The sequence below is a fragment of the Leptinotarsa decemlineata genome, unplaced genomic scaffold (assembly GCF_025532065.1).
Source record: "Leptinotarsa decemlineata unplaced genomic scaffold, Ldec_3_MD MMD2_tig00000882_RagTag_RagTag, whole genome shotgun sequence".
Classification (NCBI taxonomy): domain Eukaryota; kingdom Metazoa; phylum Arthropoda; class Insecta; order Coleoptera; family Chrysomelidae; genus Leptinotarsa; species Leptinotarsa decemlineata.
Window position 1 is genome coordinate 15966677 of NW_027412556.1, and position 19677 is coordinate 15986353.

Here is a 19677-nt window from a genome sequence, read left to right on the forward strand (position 1 = left end):
TATTTGTTATTGACCTTTCAAAAATTAATCATCCACAGTGCTCTATACAATTTGCTGATGACACATCTTTTACTGTCAGTGGTTCGGAATGTGAAACATTGTCAGTAAGAGCAAATGATGCTGTATTCAACATGCAAAATTATTGTTCTAAGAAAGGCTTGATTCTGAATAATCTTAAAACCAACACCATTTTCTTTACAATTCAGGAAACTGATTGTAGTGTTTTGGTTAGGTCTGAGATTAAAAATATTGAACAGGTAAACTATAAAAAATTTTTAGGAGTTTTTATTGATTCCCAACTCAATTGGAATCATCATGTTGATTTCATACTGAAGAAATTAGCGACACATTGTTTCGTTATATGGAATCTGCGTAATTTTGTGTCTATTGAAATTCTTAAAAGTTACTATTATGCATATATTTACTCTGCCCTCAATTACTGTATTATTTGTTTTGGCAACTGCAATAGAATCAATGACTTATTAATTTTCCAGAAAAAAAATATTAGAACAATTTGTTTTAAAAAAAAAACTCGATTCCTGTAAACCACTATTTGCAAAGTTGAATATATTAACTGTTACTTGCATGTGTATTTTTAATTGCGTAATCTACGTTAAATCAAATTGCTCCAAGTTTTAGAACAGAGATGATACATGTCTTCTTTCAGGCTTCACCCTGAGAAAAAACTATAATATTTTAATTCCTAGTCATAAGTTAGCCAAGGTGACTAATGGACCTCATATCATGTCAAAAAAACTGTACAACAAGCTCCCAATATCCATTAAAAAATAACTAGTGTAAAGCTCTCTAAACAAAAAGTTCGGAAAGTATTATGTGAAAAGGTATTTTATTCGCTTGATGAATTTTTTCAGTCTGATTTGGAATTTTAAATTTTAATTTTTGTACCCCTTTTATGGTCTGAATGTTATGTAATATATCATATAATTATGTTGTTTTATGATTGTGACCTCATTTGTAATTGTACTGAGTTATGTGACTTTTTCCATGCCGTCCCTAGGTCTACGGAAATAAAGATTTTTGATTTGTTTTGAAGTATTGAAAAAATACTTAATAATGCGGGGTCAAACCCGAAACTGGTCGTATACATAAAATCAACTAGTGGTACTTAGACAAAAGTGTTTTTATTCATTTCATTAAAGTGATAAACAAGTAATCAATCATACATAATACAGAAACTATATGAAACATAAATAGTCAATAGTAACGGCATCTTTTTCTTTTCCTAATATATTTTTTCCGGTAAACTAACACATAGTTTACCTCTGAAAAACTGGATTTGCCAGGATTTTAAAAACACTTGATACCCTCACGATGAAATCCAATAATACACTGAAATGAATCGCGTTCCTGGTCAGCCCTTCGATGTGGCAGCATTGTAGGGCTGACCAAGATGCTCTTCATTTAGCGATTTCTATAACTATGGGCTGACCAACAGCATGGGGCTGACAAAGGTTTAAAGGATATGTAAAATTTTCATTTTCAGAAAAAATCTACCCCTCTGATGGGCCTATTAATAAAATCATACCACTGAAGAGTATTCCGAAAAGTATATACCTAAATATATTCGGGAAGTGCTGGGTGGACCAACGCCCCGTTCATATACCGGGCTGACCAATATGCAATGAACAAATATATATATATATATATATATATATATATATATATATATATATATATATATATATATATATATATATTGATTTACAAAAAAGGTTACCTTTGTAGATGTAAATGTCAGAGGTGTTTTAGCCAAATAGCGATGTTGGTAACACTTACTAAATGAGACAAAAAATAGATGTAAATAAAATAACTTTCTAGGTTACTAAATATAACCTCTAAGGTCATGGGTCTGGAAAAATTGAAACTTATTGTTTTTGATTTAGGTAACTTGAGTATGATATGAAATTTCAACTTTTCATCAGCCATTTTCAGATTACACGTTATGGCCTTTTTGGGTGGACACTCACGTTAATCCCCCGTTTAAAAAAGAGTATGTTCCTCTTAAAACATTATCATATTCTCTACTCAAGACCCTTATCATTGCAGACCCAGTGGAACGATTACAGATTCTTTAGGGACAAAAGTCACATGCTACCCTCAAGTTCCAGAAGTGCTGAAAAATCTGCATGAAGAAGGGTACATTTTAGCAGTCGCATCAAGAACTTCGGAAATAAAAGGAGCAAGGCAACTGATTCAGTTGTTCGGATGGGACAAATACTTCAAATATAAAGAAATATTTCCTGGGAAAAAAGTTACACATTTCAATAAGTACGTATTTTCTATAAAACATGGGATTATTATGGAAAACAGTTTTTGGGATTTGATGCTTGAAAAGGCCTTTTTTGGCTTTCAATTTCATTAATTCACAGAGAAGGGTTGGTATAAATAAAAATGAACATTCATAATGAAATGGGAGTGCCAAATTTTAATTCTTTGAATAGTTTTAGGTTGTTTTTAATAGTGTAATACTTTTAATAAAATGAATAAAAACAATTTTGTCTGATTACCACTAGTTAATTTTATTTATAGGACTGTGGTAATCAGACAAAATTGTTTTTATTCATTTCATTGAAGTGATCAAGACTTACCACAAAATAAACAAGTCATCAATCACACATAGTGTAATAAAATATACATAATCTTTATAGCACCTGAATGAACAAAAGTTGTCACATTGCTCCTTCAGCTCTGGATTCCCCTTGGCACATACATCAGAAGAAAAATTCAAATTTGATGTCCTTGAAATTGCACTTAGCTTCTTCAAACGGAAAAACTTCTAATGTTGCTATTTTTAATATCACACATTTAATTACACAAAAACTATTTTGCCTTGTCAATTTACATACTAAACTACTGGTTAGCTGATATAGGCATTCTTAAAAATTTTGGTGTACCTCGAGGAAGTATTCTAGGACCTCTATCATCTGTAGTCTGAAGAAACCATATAAATTAGTACCTACAATAATTGTGTTTTTGGTAATCTCTTAGCATATAACAATTTTTTGTCTGTTTCAAGCAATAATCTAAACTTTATTTTGAATAAAATCAACATATTCATGAAAAATATTGTGAGACTGTACATTTTGTGATGATTGGTTTGTGACTGAACTATTTTAGGTATCGATCACAGTATATTTCCAACAATTTTTTTTTACTTTCAGTATAAAGTCGCAGTCAGGCTTGGAATTTGATGAAATGATTTTTTTTGATGATGAAATGCGTAACATACATGATATCAATGATTTAGGAGTGGTCTCCATTTTTGTTGAAAAGGGTGTATCAAAAGCTGTGATCGAGGAAGGAAAAAGGCAATTTTCTGAGAAACGAAAATAATACTTTTAGCAATTGTGATATTTTACAAAAATATATAGTGATATGTAAAAATATAATAAGTTTGAATAATCAACTTTACCAGTATTATTTTTAGTGAATCATTATCCTAGTATATTGGTACAGCTATAAGTCCCTCGAAGAACAATGTTGTGAAATACTCATGCTTTGACTGGAGCAAGACGATGAAAGGATGGTTCGCTGTGAATTCTTCTGGTGGGGATGGCATTGAAAAACCCAGTCTCATCATTACTAAAAAGAAAGAAATCACAAATGTTTTTGTTGGAAAGTTTTGTTACCACTGACAATTTGTTGATATAAAATCTAATAGACCTTTATACTCTCCAAAATCTGACTACGACCTGACAAATATGAGCTGAACCAGCTCAGTATCACTCCTCTGAAGCCGTAGTAGGGAAGCTTCCGCAACAGTATTTCGTGATCCACACAGTCCGAAAACCTTGGAAAAATCGCAAAATACTGCTGCAGCAACCTCGCCACTCGCCACTATTGATTCCAGTATAAACTTTTTCCATGAGTGAGAAAATTGCATCATTATTGTCTTTGCCACTTTGAATGCCAAACTGTTCTTAATTAATGATTTTATGTTTCGACAGAAATACAGTTATCCTTATCTTGACCAGTTTTTCTAGAAGTTTTCCTAATCTAGGAATTAGGGAAATAGGCCGATAATGGGAGGGGACGTCCTGATTTCCACCTTTATAAAGTGGTATTACCAATGGCACCTTCAGGAAATCAGGAAACTTTCCCGCTTGAAATGATACATTAATAATGTTGGTTACGAGTTGTAATGTGTTATCTGGGAGATTTTTCAAAATGTTTGCGGTAATGTCGTCGTAACCAGATGACGCCTCTTTTCCAATGGAAACAATCACCTGTTTCAGCTCATAAATATCAGTGTCATAAAGAATGCAACTTTCAGAAATAAAGGGTTTCTTTAATTGTTCCATAGGGTCGTACTGAGTAGTCAATTTTTCAGTCAATTTTTCTGCAGCAGAGCAGTAATATTCGTTAAGACCGTTTGGTGAAAGTGAAACTTCATGTACTTTATTAGATTTACCTCTTAGGTCATTAATTGCTTGCCAAGTTTCTTTCGATTTGTTTTCAGCTTGTTCGAATCTATTTTTATAGTAACTTTCTTTTGCTTGTCTGACAACTTGTCTATAGATGCTGCCGTATCTACTGAAATATCTTTGAAATGAGATATTATCGTAAAACTTCCGAATATAGTGCAGCGATCACATATTATTTGCTGAAATTTTTATGCCACGAGTAATCCACTGTTTCTTGTGCTTGATTTTCAACTTTTGAATCGGAAATGAACTATTAAAAATAATCACCAAATAATTGTAAAAATTTGAGAATGAATCCTGGTCATTGTTCACAATATTCCAAGTGGTATTCAGGCATGTATTATAAAATCTTTCATAGTTTTTGTATTTATTACGGTTTATTATTAGACTCAATATGCATAGTTAAGATAAATGAAAAAAGATTATGTAGATATTGGGTGGCCAGAGATTTCTTGTCAACGTAATTAATATTTAAATCTCCTGATACCAGAATAGTTGCATTTGACGGAAGTACATTGAGAAGCTGTTCTAAATTTTGTATGAAAATATTTACATCAGATGTGGGTGCTCCATAAACACATATTACATACATGTTCAATATTTGTGAATGTAACAAGCAAAATTCAAATGTTTTTTCTTCCAAATAATCATTAAATTTTTTCACGTTAACGAATTTCACATTCAGTGAATTATTTTAAAGAATCATGGTTCCTCCATGTATGCTCTTGATTCTACTGTATCTTGACATTTCTGTATAATGAGGTAAGTAAAAGGGTTCATTATGAGCAAGCCAATGTTCAGTCAACAAAACCCAATCTGGACGATTTAAATCTTTTAGGAAAATAGAAAATTCGTTAACTTTGTTAATGTGATTTCGAAAAATCTTTTTCGATATCTCCTGCTTCAAATTCTAAAAAGTGAAAAGCAATAAGGTATCGTTTAACCCTTCATCACTTATAAGATTTAAGGGTTGGATTTCATCCGCCGAAGGAATGAACGTGGCAAGATTGATAATAGTCGCGAAAAGTTTTTTCCCAAATGTTTTTAAGGAGAAATCGGACTTGTTTCGTCTTCACCTTCCCAACCGTGTCTGTTCATTATTGGATATGAAATGATTCAATGCCAAATTGAAATTTTCGTAAAAACATGATAACTATCAATTGAACGTCCATTGAATAACATTAATGTAGATAAATATATGTCAATTGAAAAAATGTGGTTGTGATTATTATGTGTATGGAAGTAACTACCTCACCTATAATGGATACAATTCCAGGTGTTATATGATAAAAATCACAAATAAAATGTTCATTTAGGCAAAGTATAAGTTTATTAACGGAAAAATTCCGACAGTGTATCTTATTAGGTATAAATTTAAAGGATATAAGGTTGTTAATAAATATGAACACTTATATTATTGTTTGAAATTGCTTTTACATTTCTCAGATCTAGAATTATATAAAAAATAATAATTATAGAAAATACATTTGAGAGACACTTGAGGTTATATTTTCATTTAGTCTTAAACTTCGGGTTTCAAGATTTTTCCTTCGAATAGGAAAACTGCAGTTTCGTGATGCTTTGTTTGAATTGCAAATATGAAGGGGTGATCTACAATGAACTCTTCAACAACAGGAGCTCTTCCCAATGCACAATAACGTATCATCATTATCTCTGTAAAAAAGCAAAATTATAACATGTCGAAGAGAGCAGATACATCATAGAGATTAGCTGGGAGGTCAAGGAAATAAAAACTTTTCGTGTTCGTTGTTATTTGAATTTATTGATTGTATTGTTATTAATGTTGCTATAATTATAATTGGTTGATAGGTTATCTTTTGAGTTCATCTTTGGTACATTAGATATCGATTTATATATATGCTTTTTTCCTCTCATAGGCCTTTTTGGCATGTAAGCAGGTCGGAAATATGAAAATAAATCTATGCCATCTGAATATAAGATCATTGGTCGCTCATTATATTGATTTCGTAAATTTAATTTTATCAAATGAGTTCGATACCATCACTCTGAGTGAAACTTGGCTGAACAATAATTGTCGTACTATAGATATTTGTTTACCTGGTTACAATGTCGTGCGAAGGGACAGGAGCGGAGGGACCAGGGGAGGAGGGTTGGCTATTTATTTGAAAAACACTCTTAAATTTTGTAAACTTCCCAACAATGATAATATTGAGGATTTGTGGGTGAGTGTGTTGTTGCAAAACATTAAAATCCGCCTAAATTGAACCTGACAAATTTTCTCAATGAATTTGAAGAAAGTTTGATATCAGTTGTATAGTCGAAGTAATTGATATAGTAATTCTTAAAGCTATCGGCGAACAAAAAGGCCAAAAAAACCAATACAAAGAAATAATGCCGCTACGAATTAGTCCACGTGAATAAAAATTTGTATTTTGAAGATAACTATACCAAAAACCAACTACTTGAAGTTTTACAGACAAAAACATTTAAAAAAGTGTATGCCCTTGAGAGTATTGCTGAAAAGTATGGACACACCATATTGAGACTTCCCCCCTATTTTTGTGTTTTTAATCCCATCGAGTTGATTTGGGGAAAAATGAAACAAAGCATCAGGCGTAAAAATAATTTTCCAAAATTTGATAAGAAGGTGATAGAGCTAGTGAAAGAAGAAGTATCTAATATTACCGAAAAAGACTGGCAGAAAAGGATAAAAAAGTGATTTTAGTTGAAAAAGACTATATGGAGAATGGACACTTCCATATCAATGGTGGAAATAAATTCATTATTGATTCGAATGACGACAATGATAGTGAAACGGAGAATATGGAAGAGAAATTATCAGAAGCTTTCGAAGAAAGTTAGTGAAGTGTTTTTGAAGCGATCGCATTACCGAAATGTGAGGTTGTCAGTGAGCTCAAATACCTGAGACCAATCAGCATTTTACTAGTTGTCTCAAAATTATTAGAAAGGGGTATAAAAGATCAATTTGTGGAATTCTTGAAAACATAATATTTTGCCGGATACCCAATCTGGATACAGAAAAGGACATAGCTGCGCGACAGTCCTTCTGAATGTGTCAGATCGTATCTTCCAGGCAACCGACTCGGGAATGATTACTGTGCTAGTTCTCTTAGACTAGACTATTCAAAGGCTTTCGATACCCTAAATCATTCTGCTCTGAAACATATTCTACGATATTATGGACTCTCAGAAGAGTCTGTTATGTTCTTTGATAGCAACGAGTTGTACTTAACACTAGGGTTTCTCAAACAAGAGAACTGAAGTGTGGGGTTCCACAGGGATTCATTTTGCGGCCAATTCTCTTTGTAATTTTCACAGCATTTTTCAAAAATTTTGTCTCGCATTGTTATCTACAAATGTATGCTGATGATACTTCCACCCTTCAGACATAGTGAATGGTTGTCAGAAAATTAACGAAGACCTTGATATAATTTTCAAAATATCCAAAAATCAGTCTCTCTCACTGAATCCAAACAAGTCTAAGGCAATGCTGTTCGGGAGGCGAAATGACAGATTTCTTCACCAAAAAAAATTTTGTGTTACTATCAATAACATTCTTGTACAGTTTCGTGATGTGGTGAAGAATCTTGGCCTATCGATAGATCACTTCTTACGATTCGAAAAACATGTATCGGAATGCATTCGTGAAAGTATCTGGAAACTGAAAATTTTGTTTGGATCTCGTGCAACTTTGAATTTGAATCTTAAAAAAATATTTTGCGAGTTTCTAGTTCTTTCTACCTTTACTTATTGCTATACGGTCTATAGCTCTTGTCTTACGGCAACATCTACGCAAAAAATCCAGAAAATCCAAAACTATTGGCTCAGCTTCATCTATGGTATTCGTAGGTGTCAACCTATCAGTCATACGCTACGAGAAGCCGGGTGGCTAAATATGGAATCTCGCCGAAAACTTCACTGCTCCACTTTATATCATTAACTAATTACTACCCAAACTTCCTCCTACCTTTATTGAAAGATTGTGTTCCGCACTAACGTTCACAATCTTAATATAAGATCGAGAGGTACTATAACACCACCAATCCACAAATCATCATTGTTTGAGAGAAGTTTTTCCTATAATATATCGACCACTTACAATGCTATTCCAAATGAGTTTAAGAATATGAAACTCTCCTCCTTTCGAAAACATTTGTTTGAATTTATGAAATCCTCTAATATCTAGAAAGCGGTTATTTAAATCAGCACATATATCTATGGTTTTACTCAATTTTGATTAGTAGTCTGGGATCTTTTGTTCTGTTTCTCCAAAGGTTGAGTGGAAGACCATCTTTTTGAACTCCAGGTGCTCAAGATGAACAGAAGAAATGTTGTAGATTATTTTATAGATCTTATCCTTTTTGTAATCCTGTGTTCCACTGTATAAAGATTATTATTATTATTATGGGCTTCCAATCTATAATTATTTCTATTAAAATAATTTAATTCTCCAAGATAATGCTAAAAAGCTTTCATTTGAAATTATCTTAAATTTCTGGATTCACGATTTTCCCATTGAATAAAAAGTTGGTAGATTTCTGCTGTTTTGTTTGGATGACAAACACAAATGGATGGTCTACATTGAACTCCTCAATCACAGGAAGTGGAAAAATTTCACAACGAGATACCATCTCCTGTCCTGCAACAAGAGAAAACATAAAATATCGTTGGTTAGTAGCACCACAGCTATCAATTGAATCCATCAGTGAAATATACCAGAACATGATTTTCATCGATGGAACTAGTACTTCAACATTTCGAAGAAAATCTAGCTCTGGGAGTAGATTAGCAAGCTGGTTTGAAAATGTTAGATGACTATCTATTATCCAAAACGTTGGATAGGCAAATATGGACCCCCAGAATGACCCGCTAGATAGCCTGATATTGTTTTGTGGAGAATCTGAAGTATACGTTGTATAGTCGAAGTAACTGATATAGTAATTCTTAAAGTTATCGGCGAACTCAAAGGCCAAAAAACTAATACAAAGAAATAATGCCGCTACGAATTAGTCCACGTGGACTGAAGAATTGGCGGTTCGTATTGGATAATTTTTACTAACAGGGTTTTATGGTTGGCTGAAGTGTCATGAAATTAAATTTGAAATCATGTTACGGTGACGAATAGAATGCGAGCCGTCGTGTTGTCAATGTTTAGTTCAGGAAGTGATCGCGATTTGAGTGTTGAAATTCGATATTGGTGCAGTAATAATTACTTTTTGTTATAAATAATTTTTGTTATCTGTTTAAAATGTGGCGTTCTTGGACAAGTACTAAAAGTAATAAGGAGTGTGATAACAACGCAGACTTTCTCCTGATTCCAAAAATAAGTATTGCTGAAAAGTATGGACACACCATACTGCGACTTCCTCCCTATTTTTGTGTTTTCAATCCCATCGAGTTGATTTGGGGAAAATTGAAACAAAGTATCGGACGTAAAAATTATTTTTCAAAATTTGATCAACCAGGATGACACTTTCAGTTTGAGTAGAGCCTAGATGATGACAGTAAGACCAGCTGTCGAAAGCGCTCGCAGATAATTAAATATATATATATATATATATATTATATATATATATATATATATATATATATATATATATATATATATATATATATATATATATATATATTTTAATATTAATATATGTTACAAAAAGGATTATAACTCCTACTTATTATATGCGAGCGCTTTCGGTCGGTAGCCAAGCGGTTCGGCGTGGGTGATTTGTTCACTCACTCGAATTGACTGCCGTGTTGGTCGGTGGTTCAAGCCCTAGTCTGAACGATCGATCTTCACTTGCTCCTAAACTAAGTTTACAGGGAGGTCCGTTGGAGTCGTAAACTCGACATCCATCTCCTCTGTAGACTCGCTCCTGAATTAAATTTACAGGGAGGTCACTTGGAGTCGTAAACTCGACATCCATCTCCTTTGTAGACTCGATCCTAAACTAAATTTACAGTACCGGAAGGGTACTGTTGATTTTAGTTCTAGCCTTGAAGGAAATAAAATTAACTAGAGAAAAAACAAAAAAAAGAAGACAAAACAAAGGAAAAAGAGAGGGAAGAGGGAGAGAAAACTGAAATCAATGCCTTTCTGATTAAGCAGCGATGAGATATTTTTGTAACACCACTTGAATAAGGAAACTTTAATAACTTTATATTTTTGTGGAATATTATTGTACAAACTATATATGTTATAACTGAAGGACCGTCGATATAGAGTGGTACGATGGGGTGGAGGGGAAAGTAACCCTTTAAACCCCAAAATTAAAGTACCTATGTACATCGCTACGAAATCTCATTTTCTTATACAAATATGATGGGCATTTGTTAATTAATATTTTATGGAAGAGTATAGCCGAGTGTACACACGTCTATTTTTCATAGTTAAACATTTGGTTTCCTTAAGTTTATTTGAAATTCTATCATATTTTCTAATACCATATATATATATATATATATATATATATATATATATATATATATATATATATATATATATATATATATACCTTGGACATGATTTTTGAACTCTACAAATTCAATTCTACAAATGTCTTTTTTATCCCGACATGAACCGTACACATCACAATATGCAAAATGACTCAACACAAGCGCATTTGTTAATTTTATTTTCAAACTTATTGATAGTAAATGACGATGAGGATAAAGCATTTTCAAACTCATGTAACTTCTGTGAACACATTTTATGACATGTTTTGTATACCTTAAATTCACGTCCATTTCGATATCAAAATTTTTTGCCACGTTCCTGGGGCATATTACTATATCACCAATAACAATATTGTTATATCTTTCCACCAAGCTACGATTAGTACCAAAAACAAGCAGATTAGTTTTGTTTGAATTGATTTTGAGGTTATGAGCTTCAGATGCTGAAATAAGACGAGCTAGATCTTCATTCAATTTTCGATTAGCAGTAGCAACGTCATTAGAGTTATATGATATAGTTGTGTGTCATCCGTATAGATATGTGAATTACAATGTCTTAAAACAGAAACTAGATCACAAGTGTATATGCAAAATAACCCTCATGTCATGCCAGCAAACCCTCATGTCACAAACGGTGAATGGCTTTAAGAATAGAGTATGCTGTTTACATTTTGGTAATACTCTTTCTTAGCTCTTAGAAGAGTACACTTTTTGCGGTACTTTGCCTTTGGATGGTTTTCGAAAATAAATTTCTCGGTCTAGTGTCCCTTCTATTATTTTTCCCGCATCTTACCTTTTTGCACCTGCAGTCCCTTGAGGTCCAAGGAGAAGTTTGTAATAGTTATTCTTTTCAAAATATAACTTTAAATTAATAAAAACAAAAAAAAACTTTGGGAAATTATTAATTATTTTTTTCAATAATTAAAAAATCAAGATTGCATAAAATTTGTTTTTCAACTTTGTTTATATATTGTTAAAAACACATTTCAAAATTTTATATAAAAATCTTTTGATTGGCCCTGAATTCCGAGGTATAAATCTTACGGCGCTCCACTAATTAGTCAATCCAGATTTGGGCTGGTCAGTTTTGGAGGAGTCTGCGAGTCTGCCTGCACCGCCTTCCATCCCAACTTTGGCAATGTCCAGAGTACAGTGTCAACGCAAATCAAAGGGCAACGACCACATTGGTGAAGAGGACAAAGAATCTGAGACATTGGCTACGACAAACTGGGATATGAAGTGAAAGAAATGGCCATATTAGCAATAATCCGAACCGATCTGGGGTTTTAAATTATGTTCTATAGAACCAAGGAAATAAAAAACGATTACTTGTACTTATAATGATATTGATAAATTTCAGTAGATTTAGAAGGAGAAGTTTAAGGTTGGTCCTTTATTCAAATAGTTGAAGGTTTGTTTAATTTTTATTCGCATGAAAGTTACAACAAAAATATTTGAAGTTATTATAAATGCTAGTTTTATTCGATTGTTAATGCAATGCAATTCGAAAAAAAATAATTTTTTTCTCAAAGAAACATTTTTGAATATGCAGTAATGGTTCAGATTAGAAGTAGATTTATATCTATATGTTTTTTCTTTTTCCGTTTATGAATATCCACTATATAAATCAAAAATCAACACTTAATAATAATTGTTGAGCCTGTATGGCATTTTTTGCCCATTCTGTAGAGAGAAAATGTACAACAAACATACAGATTTCTATTTGATTTTTTTAAACTTCTGGTTTCATGATTTTCCCTTTGAACAAAACATTGGTAGATTCGTGCTGTTTCGTTTGGATGATAAACACAAAGGGGGCGTCTGCAATAAAATTTTCAATCACAGGAGGAGGAAAAAATGCACAACAAGGTACTGCCATAACCATATCTGAAAAAAAGGAAAACAATAAAATTCTGTTGAGTAGCACCACATACATTAACTCTTTGAATCTATCATCAAAACATACCAAAACATAATTTTCATTGATTTTTAATTAAATTATTGGGTCCACATAAGACATCTATGGGACATATTGAAACTAAGCCAGATGAAACAAAAACAAAGTCTAGTCGGTCATTTTCAAATACCGTTGAGGTTTTTTATGCTTCTTGTGAGTGAAGGTAATTCATTTTACCTATTCATCAATTTCTCATGTCTATAATAAACACAATAAATCATCATTCTCGCTAATTCACAATTAAATAATGCAAAACCTAAAAAACTCCAAAACAATAAACATAAACTATGTTTATCATTCAGTTATTCAGATCAGATGTTAGCTATTTGACTAACCACTCATGCTCTAGCAATTCAGCAAGATTCACAAGAAAAGGTACTACAAAGCAGAACAGTTTGGAGATTGAGTGAAGGCCATCAAGGTTGAATGAATCGGCAGGAGAGGACCTACGAAGTGACCACAACAGTCACCTGATTTAATTTCTTGAAGATGATGTTGCAGCTTTAAATTTTCCTGTAGAAGTGAAGAAGAGCAAGCGGGTTGAAAACCACCTCCTTGTTTCATTTATGCAATATGTATATTGAACATTATTTTTATTATTTATATAAAGAAAAAGGAGGTTGAGGTAGGGGTGATTATACAATTGTTATACAAATTGTTCATTTTTCACACAATGAGGATATTGCTAGTTATTATGTTGCTTTTAATCGATTGTTAATGCAATACAAGTTACTAATATTCAATACAATTCAATAAATCTCAAAAACTTGCAGTTTTCCATTTAAACTTCTGGTTTAATGATTTTTCCTTTGAACAAACAATAGATTCGTGATGTATTGACTGAATGACAGCACTGAAGGGGTGGTGTGCAACGAACTATTCAACTGAAGGTTCCCTATAACCTGGATAACAACCCTCTGAAAGAAAGGAAAACAATCAGATGCTGGTCACTCTTAATTCGTGCTCTGTAAATCAGCAGGACAAAAAAAGAAATCTAGCTTTGGAACATAAGCATTAACCCCTTTTGAATAAGAGTTTGCATTGATTTGAACTTTGAGTGATAAAAAGTACCGAATCAGATAATTCAGATATATATTTAACAACTGTCGCCTCCACACGAGCGACAACCCTAAAAAACAGAAACTTGTGCGAGCCGAACATGAAAAGGGTCTTACCTTTAAACGTGCGACTCCTAACGTATTGAAAGATCTTATAGACCACGTTTTGCAATCATTATTGAATAATTGATAATTGAGTCTTCAAACAAAAAACTGTATATGAAAATGAATCGATTTAAAATCTATTTTTCCGTTAACCAGCTGTCGCACCCCTACGAACGACAACCCTCAGAAGTCGAAACTTGTGCGAGTTAAGGATTAACGAAGTATTACCTCTTAACTGTGATTCCTAACATGAAGATATGAACAGGGTGTTCCAAATTGAGTTCGATTACCAACTCCGTTATTATTGATGCTGTGAATTCGGTTAATGGGCAAACTAGTAGCATTTTTAATGGCCTTCTCGATGAAGAATACAAAATTGACAGTCGCGTTTTCAAAATATTTCTTAAAATGATATATTTTTAAATGGAACATCCTATATTTTGTCATGCATTTCGATTTATAATAACATTCTCAACAACAAAGGTCATATCACTTTTCTTCCTAAAGTTGAAAATGAGCGACTTATGTGGAAAAAATGTCTTCGTTTTGGAGAATAAAATGCAATAAAATATCAAGTCAATATTTAAAAACACCGCCTTATTGTTGAACACATATTTGGGTCCTTTTCATAACACTACGTGTTGCTTTCAACACAATTCGGCCATCAATTCTATTAATTATAGTTTCAATATAATATTTCAGTTGATCTACATTATTATGTTTTCATAAATTGATGGATGAAGCCGTTACTACGTGGTAGGAAATCATCATGATAAATGAGAATTAAAACTTTCTGTTTTATACCACTTTTATGTGTATCTAACGTTACTGCAGTTTCCTCCTAAAAGAACATTTTAAAACTTATACATTAAACTGAAATTGATTCATTACATTAGCCCTTATATAACACCACTGTAGGTAATAAAAGAGGTACTTAACTTAATGAAAGTAACCTGTTGTGGAAGTAACCTGTATTGTGAATAGTTAAAGCTGTCGGCGAGTTCGAAGGCCAAAAAAGCAATACAAAGAAATGGTGCCGCTGCCAACTAGTCCACGTAGACTGAATAATGTGCGGTTCGCATTGAAATTAGTACTAGCCGAGTTTTATGATTGGCTCAGTTCAGGAACTGATCGCGATTTGAGTGTTGGAATTCGATATTGGTGCAATTATAATTACTTGAAATTTTTGTTATCTGTTTGAAATGTGGCGTCCTTGGACATGTACTAAAAGTAATAACGAGTGTGATATCAACGCAGACTTTTTCTTGTGTAGTGATTCTAATAGCGATGATGAACAATGCGAAAACGAGATACCAGTGAATAAGATTTGGATGCATTTGGATATTGAAACACAGAGAGTATGTTTCAATGTATATAATAATCTACATCTCAAGTTTGGTTTCGAGAGAAACAAACTATTACAAGCAACATCAGATTTGACCAAAATTCCTTTCTCAACTGCACGTAAAATAGTCAAAAACAAACCTTATGAACGCAAGACGCGATATGATACGGGATTACCAAAACCTTTAGATGTTCATCTAATAAAATCATTAAAAAAAAACAATATACGACTGTTACAAAAGCAATAAGATTCCTACAACTGAAGTCATAAGGAAGAAATTGAATACTTCCGGTCATAACGTGAGCTGCTGTGACAAAACTCTTCAGAACTGGATAAAGAAACATTAGTGTGAAGTTACCCACAACTTTTCATCCACAGTTTATGACGAGGGACAATCAAACAGGTTTTAGAATCAGAAATAAAATAACAAATTACAATTGTTACAAAAGCAATGATATTGCTATAACTGAAATCATGAGGGAGAAATTGAATACTTTGGCCATAACGTGAGCTGTTGTGACAAAACTCTTCAGAATTGGATAAAGAAACTAGGATTTAGGTTTGAAATGATAAACAAACGTCAGGCAGTTATCGAAAGCAGAAAAATAGTGGAATTGCCTAACAAATACTCAGACCACATAACTAAATATAGCCAAGAACAACGGCAAATTTTCTATATGGACGAAACTTGATATGACACTCACGACACAGTTACGAAAGGGTGAACTGATAGTTCGAAAATGTGTACGCCTAACATGCCTGCAAACAAAGGATCGCGACTGATTATTGTGCATTGCGGAGGAAGTAAAGGATGAGTTACAAATTTTTTGAAATTATGTGGAATAAAACTTGAGGACTGCAATGTTGACTATCGTAAAACATGGAAGGTAATGTTTTTGAGGAATGGTTTGAAAACACATTGATCCCATATTTGGATTCAAATAGTACAGTAGTTCTTGACAATGCTTCCTATCATTCGCGACAGCTCATAAAAGTACCGAATAAAAATTCGAGCAAAGTAACAAAAGTAACATCAGATTTGACCGAAATTCCTTTCTCAACTTTACGTAAAATAGTCAAAAACAAACCTTATGAAAGCAATACGCGATGTGATACAGGATTACCAAAACCGAATAAAATCATTGAAAAAAACAATATACTACTGTTACAAAAGCAATGAGATTTCACAACTGAAATCATAAGGAAGAAATTGAATACTTTCGGACATAACGTAAGCTGTTGTGAAAAAACTCTTCAGAATTGGATAAAAAACTAGGATTTAGGTTTGAAATGATAAACAAACCTCAAGCAGTTATCGAAAGCAGAAAAATAGTGGAATTGCCTAACAAATACTCAAACCACATAACTAAATATAGCCAAGAACAACGGCAATGGACGAAACTTGGTATGACACTCACGACACAGTTACGAAAGAGTGGATTGATAGTTTGAGAATGTATACGCCTAACGTGTCTGCAAACAAAAAATCGCGACTAATCGTGCATTGCATAGGTAGTAAAGGATGGGTTCCGAATTCTTTGAAATTATGTGGAAAAAAACTTGAAGACTGCAATGTTGTCTATCATAAGAACATGGAAGCTAATATTTTTGAGGAATGGTTTGAAAAACATTGATCCCAAATTCGGATGCGAATACTGTAATAGTTCTTGATAACGCTTCCTATCATTCGCGACAGCTCATCAAAGTACCGAATAAAAATTCGAGCAAAGATGAAATACAAAGTTTTTTAATGGATAATAGTTTGTAATTTGAAGATAACTATACCAAAAACCAACTACTTGAAGTTTTACAGACAAAAACATTTGAAAAAGTCTATGTCCTTGACAGTATTGTGAGATTTCCCCCCATTTTTGTGTTTTCAATCCCATCGAGTTGATTTGGGGAAAATTTAAACAAAGCATCATGCGTAAAAATAATTTTCCAAAATTTGATGAGAAGGTAATAGAACTAGTGAAAGAAAAAGTATCTAATATTACCGAAGAAGACTGGCAGAAAAGAATTAAAAAATAATTTTAGTTGAAAAAGACTATGAGATTGGACACTTCCATATTAATGGAAATAAATTCATTACTCCCACTTCCATCCCGGAGTATGCTTGTGGAGTTGTTTCCTGGCTTTGTCTGCAGGTGGCGCAGTGGACATCCCACTGAATCAACTGTAGAGAGATTCTATGACTAGCTGGAATTATATTTGTTTGGTCGTGAAGAGAACATTAAGTTCTCAAAAGCCGTCAATCTACCAGTCCAGCCGGAGTCTCCTGATGACTATCGGCGACTGGCAAGACTCTTGGTGAAGGAGAAAATCCCTCACCATACATACTCGCTCCCTGAAGAACGGCAAATACGAGCCGTTTTCAGGGGAGTGCCAGAGCACCTGGCAGTCGACGATGTGCGTGAGGAGCTCGAAGCTAAGGGCTTTGACCTCACCAGCGTCACGCACATGAAGCGCGCTGGTAAGCCTATGCCTTAGGTCCTTGTTCTGGTAAACAGGGACCAGAAGCATATGTTTGAGGTCAAAGACGTGTGAAGGTTCAGGTTGAACCCCAACACGCAAAAACTTCGATGGGCCAGTGCCACCGATGTCAGCGCTTTGGTCACTGCCAGCGCAGTGCCCATCTGCGTCAAGTGCGCTGGCAGGCACCTAACTAGTGCCTGAAAAAAGGCCAGGACTGACCCTCCGAAGTGTAACAACTGTAAGGGGGTCCACACAGCCAATTACCGCGGCTGCCCTGCCTACCCCAAGGTACAGAAAAAGGGGCAGACAACATCTAGAAAACCAGCCCCTTCAGGGACACCTGCGGGGCCTGGATGCATCCAGGAGGGGGTCAGCTTTGCAAAATCTGCATCCAAGGGTGCAAGTACTTCTACAAAGCCCACCTCCCCTCGACCTGAACCCTCACCTCAGCCTCAGGGGGCTGTGCCGCACTGGACCAAATGAAAAAGCTGTTTGTTAAATTCCCCGTGCTATAGACAATGTTCACGGTGAATACCAACGTGTTAACCGGAACTGCCAATGTCTAGATAACCAACGTTGCCTAGATATCTGAAGATAGTTTTTTGGAATGCTAATGGCATTCGTTCTGAAAAGCTGGAGGGGGAGTTGGCATTTCTGTCAAACGATCCCTACAGTGTGTCCAATACGACATTGACAGTGCTCGATTACACGGTACTGAGGCCGTGGGGGTCGAAATTCAACTTAGCAGGGGTTGCCACAGAATAATCTCGGTTTACAACCCTCCGAACATTCATCTACTCCCAGAATCTCTGGATAAACTGCTTATGGGAAGCAACATTCCGACAATTGCTGCTGGCGACTTCAATGCCAAGCACAGACCTTGGAGCAGAGCCACAAATCGAAACGGCCAAGCGCTCTATGCGCATGTTGACAGGCATGAATATCTTGTACTTTGACCAGATGATCCTACGTACTATCGCGGGCAGACTAGGCCTGACGTACTAGACATCGCGCTTTTCAGAAACGTCTCTCTGACTAGCGAAATTTACGTTCTGTGGGAACTGGATTCCGATCATAATCCAGTAAACCTGGTATTGGGCGATGATCTTCCTTCCACTGATTATCGCATGAGATCCAAGACCGACTGGGATGTCTTCACAGCCCAGCTCGAAGAGATGCGCGCCCCTCCTGAGGTACTCGATTCTCCCGACGAACTCGACGCGGCAGTTGAGCGTTTGGAGCTTTCAGTGAATAATGCATTTCGAGCGGCCACCTCCAGGGAGGAGTGTCCGCTGAAGAGCTACAACGAGTTTCCCCCTCGTATCAAAGTCTTGATACGAGAGAGAAACCGCCTGAGAAGGCTCTATCAGCGAATCTCTTTCCCAGGGGACAAAACAGCGGCGAACAGGATGGTCAACCAAGTCAAACAGGCCATCACTGAGCATAGAAACGAAAGGTGGAAAGAGCTTTTGAAATCCTTCGAACCTGGGGTGACGAGCTTTGGCGAGTCGGTGAAATTAGAGATAATATCACATACACGGATCAAATACCCGGAAAAACCAGTTCAGCATAATCCTATCCGTGAAAACTTCAGATTTAACATTCGATACCTTAACGGGGAGATGAGGTCAACTAAGAAGAAGAAGAAATCAGGTAAAACTCAACAACATTTAAGTAGTAGGTAGTAGAGCGTTTATGGACACTCTATCTCTGAACACGTAACGAATACCATTTTACCAGTATAGTAAGAAGTGAGTCAAGCAGAGTCAACTAACTTCTGAATACGTAACAGCACACCTAGATAATGACAAATGAGATTTTGTCGAAACGTCGGTG

General features: G+C 34.6%; 2 protein-coding genes across 8 annotated transcripts in view; one reads left to right on the forward strand and one right to left on the reverse strand.

Annotated features, from left to right (window-relative positions):
* Nucleotides 1-1751: 1751 nt before the first annotated feature.
* On the forward strand, nt 1752-3427 carry LOC111515249 (magnesium-dependent phosphatase 1). Its single transcript, XM_023171476.2, has 4 exons — nt 1752-1904; nt 1954-2011; nt 2068-2289; nt 3183-3427. The coding sequence occupies exons 1-4, from the start codon at nt 1865-1867 to the stop codon at nt 3352-3354; spliced, it is 492 nt and encodes a 163-aa protein (XP_023027244.1). The 5' UTR covers nt 1752-1864; the 3' UTR covers nt 3355-3427.
* Nucleotides 3355-19677, reverse strand: part of LOC111510002 (leukocyte elastase inhibitor) — a 122941-nt gene continuing 106618 nt past the window's right edge. For 3 of the 7 annotated variants that reach the window (XM_074175127.1, XM_074175115.1, XM_074175107.1), the window contains one exon: nt 12313-12788. In XM_074175127.1, coding sequence (XP_074031228.1) covers nt 12741-12788 — 48 coding nt within the window. In that variant the 3' untranslated portion in view covers nt 12313-12740. Of the gene's footprint in view, nt 3604-5756; nt 6120-8920; nt 9088-12312; nt 12789-19677 lie in introns of those variants that run through there. The other 4 variants (XM_074175124.1, XM_074175119.1, XM_074175117.1 and 1 more) reach the window with 4 other exon arrangements.

Bases quoted from the DNA above. Each gene is read 5' to 3' on its own strand.
- LOC111515249 (XM_023171476.2), top strand. From the start codon at position 1,865: ATGGGTCTGGAAAAATTGAAACTTATTGTTTTTGATTTAG. The intron at 1,905-1,953 runs GTAACTTGAGTA...AGCCATTTTCAG, and splicing joins ACTTATTGTTTTTGATTTAG to ATTACACGTTATGGCCTTTT. The intron at 2,012-2,067 runs GTATGTTCCTCT...TTATCATTGCAG, and splicing joins AATCCCCCGTTTAAAAAAGA to ACCCAGTGGAACGATTACAG.